Source organism: Dysidea avara, chromosome 7 (genome assembly GCF_963678975.1).
Source record: "Dysidea avara chromosome 7, odDysAvar1.4, whole genome shotgun sequence".
NCBI lineage: Eukaryota > Metazoa > Porifera > Demospongiae > Dictyoceratida > Dysideidae > Dysidea > Dysidea avara.
The window spans coordinates 5,109,167-5,119,279 of record NC_089278.1 but is presented as its reverse complement, the minus strand read 5'-3'; the positions used below and the strand labels follow the sequence as shown (position 1 = coordinate 5,119,279).

Here is a 10,113-nt window from a genome sequence, read left to right as displayed (position 1 = left end):
TAATAATATCTAATAATCACAGATGGAGTATGCATATCTGGTGAAGTTTTGAGTGATCAAAATTCCATGCATGCAGTAATGACAAACTATGAAATATTATACACCTTGAGTTTCAGGTTTCAGTGGTGAATGATACTAGCTGGTAGCATTCAGGAAAAAACATTTTATACCTTGTTGCATAAATTAAGTGTATAGACACACTTCTACACTATATCATTGTATGGGTATTGCAAGATTTTTATAATGTTGAAATCATTACACATGCATACACACACATTTATAGTGAAGATAAAAAAGAATATATAAGATTTATATCATGCATGAATGGATACATGAGATTTTCATTAAAACTATTCTAAAAATTTAAGTGTTTATAAACAGATGAAACAAGTACATTATATGTACTTTTCAAATGAAAATTATACTAGCTACTATTTGGTAGTTGTGAATTAAAAATAAAAATAATAAGTAAAATAAATAAGCTAAAAACAGATGAAAAAAGTGGCTGCTTTGATATTCACTTTTGAATAATGAATGAAGGAAGTGTACAGTTAGTTTGGCCCTCGACAGTTTCCACATCAGTTTGGGCCTCATCATTGCAAGGACGAACCAAGCACTTCATCCCAGTACAGTCTAAATAGTGTCCATTGGGTACATACTCCAGCTGAACTATATCATATGTCTGGACAATATCACCAGTCTTCTTTCCTTCAGATGTGATACGGAATACATGATTAGAACACTCCTCAGCTCCATTGCTTCCTTCCTCATCTTGTTGAACACATTGTGTGGTGCAACAGAATCCTCCCTCACTGCTACAGTCAAGAAATTTGTTTGGCTTTCCTTCTAGTATGATGGTGTCACCGACTTTGACCTTGTCACTCTGTTCCCTGTTGATTGTAGTATGGATTGTAAACTGGTGATGAGTACACATTAAATTGTTGAAACTGTTTATCTTGCTTTCATCAAAACCAGCATCACAGGATTTCTTGGAGCACTTGCCAAGTACACAAGTCACCCAGGTACCATCATCAACAAGCCCCAGGGAAATCTTGTTTTCTAAAGACGGGAAAAATCAGTTATGTAATTGCTTCCTTTTGCGCAAAAGAACTGGTACCAATTGTATCAACAGAATCAGTACAAATTTTGTTGGTGGTTGTGTCTTACCTATCTTAATGCTCTTCTTCCTGATGGTATCTTCTTCACTTGGTGACAACAGTTCACAAAGAGAAGGTATTGACATTTCTGGACATTTGTACAACTTGTTAGCCTGTTCTATGTCCTTGCTGCTAATGGTTATTTTTTGTCCGACATCTAGTCCTGCATCTCTTAGACATTTGGGAAGGTCTTTTTTCACTTCAAAAATATCACGATTCCTTTGTTTTGCAAAAGCATCCTTGCCATAGTGCATCACACTGGCATAGTCATATCCAACTCCAAAATCTTGCAGGCGATGAGGATCAATCTTTTCATAGCTATTATTGGCTGCTTTGCTATCAACAAGATTGTCATAGTTCATTTCAATGTATTCATCCCTGTCATGTCTTTGATGTTCGTGATGGAATCCAATTACATGCCCCAACTCATGCATGGCATTGCCTGGAGTACTACAGCGTTCAGACAGATAAACTTCATACGATCTTTTATTCCATATTCCAACACCTGAATGGCATCCACTGTATGGGAGAAGCATAATTAATATCTAATACTAAATAATCATTATAGGGGCACTCACAATGTATGATTGGTAAGTATAACATAGGAATGCTCATCAGTACGCTTCACAAACTTTATGCAAGTGTACTTCTGCCATATCCTCATTGCTTTGATGAAGGATTTCTCATACTGAGTGCCTATGGGAATAAAATAAGATTTGTATGCAGTAACAATATGTATATTATAGTAACATTAAAGACCATTGGAACATTTCAAAGTCACAGTAAGATTATGTGTAGCAGCTATAACCCACTGCAACGTAGCTAGCTTATGCTTATTGACTGTGATACATTGCATGTGAAGGTACATATATGATGCTTACCAATTATTTTAGGATCCATCACATATGGAATCATGCCATCAGTCCAAGGTTTTGGTAGGTCATTATGATCTAGATTAGCTATGACTGCTCTCCTTCCATTGAAATTTTTAGCTTCTTTGAGAAGGCGTTCCTGCTCTTCATTTAGGATGATGTCTGCTAACTCACTTTTACCACCTATACATAAATGAAAAACTGAAGTCATGATGTTGCCGGGATACTTTGCTAGCTACTATGCAGCTGGTAGTTATCAATGTGTACCCTAATATGAATTGTGCTATACTACAAACACATAGAACACTGTAACTAGTTATGCCAAAAATACACATGTATTAATTAATTTGCTTTACATGCTTGTGGCTACCTATAGCTAGACTCAATGATGTAGCATGAACAGCAACTAACTATAGCTATATAGCTACAACAGCTAACTACATCTAACTACAAGTACTTTATGCAAAAGGCATGCATGCATATAGAGCTATAACTATATATGGGCATGGAATATTATGCATGCATAGCTTTATGTAATATTATGCATGCATAGCTTGTGAAACTTTTGATTGGCCGTAAATATTATGTCAAACATTTGAACAAAAAGATTTCAAAATATTTTTAGCGGATCAAGCAGTACTACAAATGAGCCAAATTTCAAGATCATGTGTAATTGCATCCATAAGTTATTAAATGTTTTTGAGGATTCAGCTCAACGTGAACGTGCTATAGCTACATATATTCGTGGAACATATATAGCTATATACACAGCTTAACTATAGTATACATAGAGCTATATATAACCATGCACTCATTATAGTGCCTATATATACGTATCTGTGTATATAACTATAGTTATATATTAATAGGGCCCATGCATGACTTGAGGTACATATGTAACTGTGACATGAAATCCATTTCACCTTGCCCGTCGCTTAGCTGGAATAGCTCTTCCCACTACTAATAGTGACAAACTGCACAAACAACTTGCTAATACTATCCACTTCATATCTACGTATATAGCTACGTATGTATCTGTATGTATTGAAATTTACTCACCTATAAAGCTCAATTATTAATCTGGGTCAGGGCAATCTTTTTATACTGAATGCAGACCTATGATTGCTACACGACACTGAATCACGGCACCACGGTATTTATTATTATTATTATTACTAGGACCGCGTCACATACAACCAAGTACATACACCAACGTTGCAACCTACCCATTGGGCAAGTATAAACAGTGCCATAGGAAACACTCAGAGCAGTGTGCGTGTACCTGTGGAAATGATACATATGCATACGTACGCAGGTAAGGGAGTTTAACTGGCATCAGAAAACCACAATACTAAAACACAACCTACACAAAAAACCAAGTTAAGTTAGATATATTGAAAGTAACTATATATTGTAGGTGTGACGTGTCTCTGAAGATGACTCAGCAGTGAAGTGAGGCTATGCAGAATAAGGGATATGGTGAAGGCACAATTAACAATTGATTCCAATCAAGCCAATATGGCACAACAGACTCTGTTGTAACTAGAGGCCACTGGTGATGTACCTGTATATCAGCGGTGTGGCATTGGCACAGTGATCACAGTCTATAATATTATGCATACAGCCATGCACAACATACAGGAGATAGTTACACATTGTTGTATATGCAGCACTGCATCGGCTTCTTGTTTAGCTATTACAGACTCACAGTAGACTAGTAGTTAAGCCGAGTGGAAAATAATTCCAGCCGCCAGCAAGCCAGATGAAGGTGGCGTTATAATGAAAATAATTCCAGCCGCTAGCAAGCCAGATGAAGGATGAAGATGTAGACCTATAATACAACTACCGGTACAAGTATTACATTACTCATTACCTTGCTGTTCCAGCTGGTTGTTTATGAGCGCATCAACTTGTCACCAGCTGGTCCTTCACTGTATGACGCCTGGAGCGCATATCCTGCACACAAAATACACAGTTACAAACATTTAAACATACTTGTAATGTTGTTGCGCGCCTGGCCTCTCCGCGGGCGAATTTTTTTTTTGGGCACACTTTGGACTTAGAAAATTTTCACGAAATATTTTTTCCGGATAATGTTGTGTACGTAGCCCGGATACTGACATGTGGAAGACTAGTTCGCGGCAGGCCAACAACGTCTCCGCCAGGCTGGTAGCAGCTAGAAAAGAAGGGCGAAAAAAATTGTTTCAGAAGAACCAGTTTATATAGAAGAACTCTTTTCTCCTGCCGTTTTATCAGAAGTACATGGACTGTTCCCGAGACTGTTCCTCCCTGTTCTTACCTTGTTGTCTCACTCAGTGGCTGCTCATCAACTGATTTCTCAGTGGCGTCTCGCATTACCTGGCAGTACAGAGGTATTCACAGCTATTGGTGAAATTGATTATTGGTCATTCCATACCAAATCAACAAAAAAAAATCCGGACCCCTTTCGATTTTCGTGAAATTTGGCACAAACATGGCCCCTTTCAAGAAACTTTCTCACACCAAAATTTGGCTCATTTCATAGGTCTCCCTTTAAGTTATGACCACTCAAAGTTTCTACTGAAAATTTTATTTTGCTTACACATCTTCAATAAAATGGCCATAACTTTGCTTGTGATTGACGTAGAAACATCTGGTTTAGATTTTTGAAATGCTTATTAAATTCTCTTTCAGGGGATATATAATGTTTTATAATTGCTCAAAGGAAAAGGTCAAACCACAAAAATGTAGCTTTTTCCTATGATCTTAATTTTCAAAAATACATATTCTTTAATTAAATATATTTTTGGTTTACATGTTGCTCTAATAACTACCATTCATCACTGTGAGTTTAAAGTTGGGACCAATAGTAGATCATGAGTTATAAGTGTTAATGTGTAGCCTTGTAATCACTGTTGTTTGTATGGTTCAAATACGCAAAGATGCAATACGAATTGCAAGTAACTTTATATAATAGTACGTCACAATTATTTTATACATTGTTGGTTTGTAAGTAAAATTAATTTGTTTATGTTTTGTAAGAAAACCCTGTAAAAGCTTGTAATTAAATACATATACTCAAGTAATTTACCCCTTATCAAGCTTGTATATATTGTTTCTGATTATGACACCAAGTCGAATATTCAAGTTCAATATTTCATCATATAGTAGTGAAATATTAAACTTGATGAGATTTTCACTAGCTACAGTAACTGCTACTGCTACTGTTAGCATTTAATGCTGATTGTTGATATGCAAGCACGTATTTTGATACACAAATGTAGCTATAGTGGAAACTGTCTAAGCCAGTAACGCCAATTTTTTTTGGCCTTAATAATGTAGGTGACTATTTATATAGTTTGATGTGTACAAATCTTTTACTTGAACAACTTAAAGTTGGCCCTTAATAGAAAGGTGGCCTTTCATTACAGGTGGCTGCTAAGACAAGTTCCACTGTAATTTGAAACATTTACAAATAAAACAATGTTATGTAGCTGCATTCACACAGGCATGAATGTTTCAATATTGTAATCTACTAGAGCTTTTCTAACAAGTAGTAATGAACAACTGATGTAGTATTAACAGTCTTTTCAACTTATACCTTCAAAAATTCAATTGTGTACTGATATCAATGTATCAAGTTTCCATGTGAATGACTGTAGAGACTGTCATGCAATATGCACCAGTTTCAGTCTCAACTTTTACTATAACACTCCGATTTAACTTTGAAGTTAGTTGCGTTGACCCTTTCTTTAATCGATTGTTGATGTATTTCACTTAAAGCTATAGATATGCATCAGTGTGCAATTGCTGTAGTGAACCTTTGTACAATGTAATTTCTATGGAACATTTCTATGATTCTATGATTTTCAATTATAGAATCAAATTATGAGCTACATTGCTATTTTTATCATGATACAGCTGATGTATGGAGTTTAAGCCAGTTACCTTAGGGCCAAAATTTATGGGCCTTAATGTGTAGGTATAGCTGCTTAATACATTTGCATAAGTGTACAGCAACAATTTAAAATTGGCCTTATTGGAGTGGTGGCCTTTCTATACAGGTGGCCACTTTCCACTCTATTCCATCAAATTTTTAATTTGACGAGTAAGACAATACATAGTGGTTTTAGAAGTGTACATTTTTCCAGCAAAGGCATTATTTATAGGTTCAAACATATAAAGGTGGCCTTTAAGTGGCCATGCAGTAGTAGGCATTCCCTTTCAGAGTATGATTCAGAGTGATATACAGTGTAACATATCTTAGCAGCTACCTTAAAGGCCACCTTTTTATAAGGGCCAACTTAAAATAGAATATTTCTACTCTAATGCAACTATATGAAGCAGCTGTCTAGGTATTAAGACCAAGAAGCTTTGGATATCACTAAGACATGACATTTCGATTCCACTTTACATGTACATATGTATGAATAACTGTGCATGTCGTTTGCATCCATTATACACGCGTATAAGATTGGAAACTATCATCATAATCTGTGGCCGAATATTATTGTACAGTAAGTAAAATTGAAATATACATTGGAATATCATTAGTTGTACAGTAAATCCCTTATAAATATAGCTACCTCTATAATAAGACCACCTCTATTTATAGGACACTAAACTTACAGCAAAAACATAATCAGTGATTCTTTTATTAGGCAGCCTTATTATTGCTCCAACTTTCTTAGCTTTAAAAGTGGCTCTGTTAGTATGGTTTCAGTGTACTGAGCCCTTGTCAATACAACCCTAACTATTTTAATGCATAAAATGATTTTTGACATACTAATATAAGGTAACTTGCAATTGGTATTGGAAATTACACTGAAAATACCATACAAACAGTAGTGATTACAAGGCTACACATTAACACTTATAACTCATGATCTACTATTGGTCCCAACTTTAAACTCACAGTGGTGAACGATGGGTATTAGAGCAACATGTAAACCAAAAATAAATTTAATCAAAGAATGTATATTTTTGAAAATTAAGATCAAAGGAAAAAGCTACATTTTTGTGGTTTGACCTTTTCCTTTGAGAAATTATAAAACATTATATATCTCCTGAAAGAGAATTTAATAAGCATTTCAAAAATCTAAACCAGATGTTTCTACGTCAATCACAAGCAAAGTTATGGCCATTTTATTGAAGATGTGTAAGCAAAACAAAATTTTCAGCTGAAACTTTGAGTGGTCATAACTTAAAGGTAGACTTATGAAATGAGCCAAATTTTGGTGTGAGAAAGTTTCTTGAAAGGGGCCACGTTTGTGCCAAATTTCATGAAAATTGAAAAGGGTCCGGATTTTTTTTTGTTGATTTGGTATGGAATGACCCTTATGTGAGTATGAAACAGCACAGATATTATACCTTATATATTATCTATGGAAACAGCTTGTGTTAATTCTTGTGAAATAAATGAACCACTGTGTATGTATTACATGCTTTTCAAGTCTGCATTAATGGCCTGTGGGCAACATGTACCCACAGACAATTACTATTACAGTTATACTAATGTGACAGTTGGTTGAAGTGGGTGGGTATTGGTTCCCCAGAGCGACGATAACAAAGACATATAGGATTGGTGTTATGAATTCTGACTGAACAAGGGATATTCACTACCTATGTATGGTCCTGTAAAACCATCTGTGATCGTGATCAAGATTTTTGATTTTATCTCAGGAAAAGGAGACAAAGCTTCACTCAAGATCTTCACTGCTTTGCTAATACAAGCCACCTGATTACCTCTTTTAAGTCAGTAGAAACTAACCTCAGTTTTGATTGCTGTCATGGATGGTTTTACAGGAGTATTATATTTGTGTGAACAAGCAGTTGTGCTTTTGATGGGTTTAATAAAGAGTTGTTTTGTCCTTGGACGCTATGATGTTTGTAGTATTGGAGATAACTTTGATTCGACCAGTTCTATGACTATGCTGCTGTAATCTATGGGCCTCATTGTTAGGGTGAGTTGAATCACTTAAACACAGAGCTTCAAAACTGGTTAGTGATTTTCGTTGTTATGAAAGACTCCATCATTTACAACTACCCACCTAGTATATACAAAATTTAGAGAAGACATGATCACCATGTATCAGTTGTTTCGTGGTAACATGCACCAATCCTTGCAGCTTACTAGATTCTACAAGCATGCAGTGCATAAAAGTTTGTAAAGAAATATTTTATAATTGAAGATTGGAATGCACTACCGAAATACCAAAACATGTTGTAATGGTAAGTGAATTTACTATAAATGTGATTTGAATTGATCAGGTATCTGTCTCAAGCTTTTTATTGTTGTAATAATTTATTTTATCGTTGTAATATCAAGTTTAAAGACTAAATTACATCACATTTCACAATATAAAGTAATATTTTTCCCTAATTTGCCACTCAGATGTTCCTTACTTTACAGAAATGTTGCTGATTTTATGTATTGTGTTATAGGTATTGTATTAGGTAACAATTCACTACTTTATTATGTGATGATCAGTGTTGGGACAGTGACTTTTTATAAAGGTAACATATTACATATTACTTGCAACTGAACTATTTAGTTACAGTTACATATTGCCCATAAAGTAAAGTAACTATAATAATATTACATATTATATTACTTTGTGTCCACAGCCCTAGGCTAGCTGTCACGAGTGAAACTACCACTTTATCACGTGACATGATTGCATTGTTGGACAACGTGCAAATCTTGGTTATAAGTAAGAAGCTGGTGAATAAGCTTCATTCAGTAGGCTTCATTACTTCGTTGTGGCTAGGCGTTACTCAGTGGATCACTAACCTACTTAGAGTAATAATATTATGTAGTATTAGATTCGTTACAGTAACTATATTACTTAGGTAACACATTACATTTGTAAGTAAAGTAACTTGAGTTATATTACCTGTTTTTATAGCGTATTTTGTTATATCACAAAAGTAATAATATTACATAACACATTACTCCCAACACTGGTGATGATGATTTTGTGTAACGATCTATGATTGAGTGTGATGTTCTTAATTTGTAGGTGGATTCACATTGTTATTGTGAATGATTTTAACCAAGCTACTTCTCGTCTAATTGAGGTGTGGAACAATGAGTCCGTATTATCACGGTGATCTTGTGAGATGACTGATCTATGTTTAACAATGAATGATTTGACATTGAGCATTCAAGGGTAATGGCAACAACAAAAGACACGATTGAAGTTTTGCATTTAGATGTATATTACAATAGCACCAGTGTGTGTATTGTAAAGCGCCTCCACACAACTAATTTTTGTTGATGGCTACATGTTATTGATATCACCGTCTTTAAGAAAATGGTATATTCTTTTTGCTGGAGTGTATATAGCCAATTGTATTTTGCTGTACATAGAATGTATGCTCACCTCAATACACAATATGCTAGCTGTATCCCCACACCTGAAGGCTGCATTAGTGTTAGTGTAGTAGATTTAGTGCACGTTATTTACTATTTTATCCAATGGTAAATTTGAAGAAGTACTTTTATTACTCCATGATTTATAAGGTAGTTGTACTTGAAAATGTATTGTCCTTTACTTGTCTAAACAATGCCTGGCTGATGGCTGTAAAGAAATTACTCGTACAGTGCTTCCTAACCCCTAGGTACCAAGACATGTTCAGACAATCAAAAGTTTGGATAGTCAAAGCCCATTTTATACACAGAGTTACTTTAATGGAATGCACACCTTAGACGAAATACTCTAGTAGAACAGACACATCTACTGTAAGTATGTGGATAGTCGAAGCTCAGATAATCAAGTATTCACTTCTATTAGGTGTGATATATTTAATCCATTGTTGTGACAGCTATAGTGGATGCTTTATGTGTGTACTAATTGTGTTACCATACCATCTCTTGTACAACTAATGATAGCCTAATTGATAAAAAAAGGAAGTTGTGAAGTTTACTCTCCCATAGCCATATACTACTGGTATCAGTTCTCAGGTACTATAGTATAAGAGCACATGTCATTTAAAATTTCAGCAATAAAATCAATGCATCCTCGTCAATTTTATAGAGTACATTTACTGTACTTCTATATGCATGTATGAACTTGAAGTGCTATTGGTCAATAGTGTGTTAG

The 10,113-nt window shown here is 35.0% G+C and overlaps 1 protein-coding gene and 1 long non-coding RNA gene across 3 annotated transcripts; one reads left to right on the top strand and one right to left on the bottom strand.

The window, feature by feature from the left end:
- Positions 1–238: 238 nt before the first annotated feature.
- Positions 239–4,055, bottom strand: LOC136259820 (zinc metalloproteinase nas-4-like). The gene is made up of 6 exons (XM_066053374.1): positions 4,025–4,055; positions 3,256–3,311; positions 2,039–2,212; positions 1,736–1,853; positions 1,168–1,676; positions 239–1,059 (listed from the first exon to the last, which is right to left on the bottom strand). Exons 2-6 carry the CDS (start codon positions 3,257–3,259, stop codon positions 518–520), a joined length of 1,347 nt encoding a protein of 448 aa, XP_065909446.1. The 5' UTR covers positions 3,260–3,311; positions 4,025–4,055; the 3' UTR covers positions 239–517.
- A 3,265-nt stretch (positions 4,056–7,320) lies between these two features.
- Positions 7,321–9,521, top strand: LOC136259829 (uncharacterized). 2 transcript variants are annotated; one of them, XR_010703367.1, is made up of 4 exons: positions 7,321–7,762; positions 7,814–8,239; positions 8,453–8,524; positions 9,031–9,521. It is a non-coding gene; the product is annotated as an uncharacterized lncRNA (long non-coding RNA). The 2 variants fall into 2 exon arrangements; XR_010703366.1 differs by having other exon boundaries at positions 7,328–8,239; positions 9,031–9,518.
- Positions 9,522–10,113: the final 592 nt, after the last annotated feature.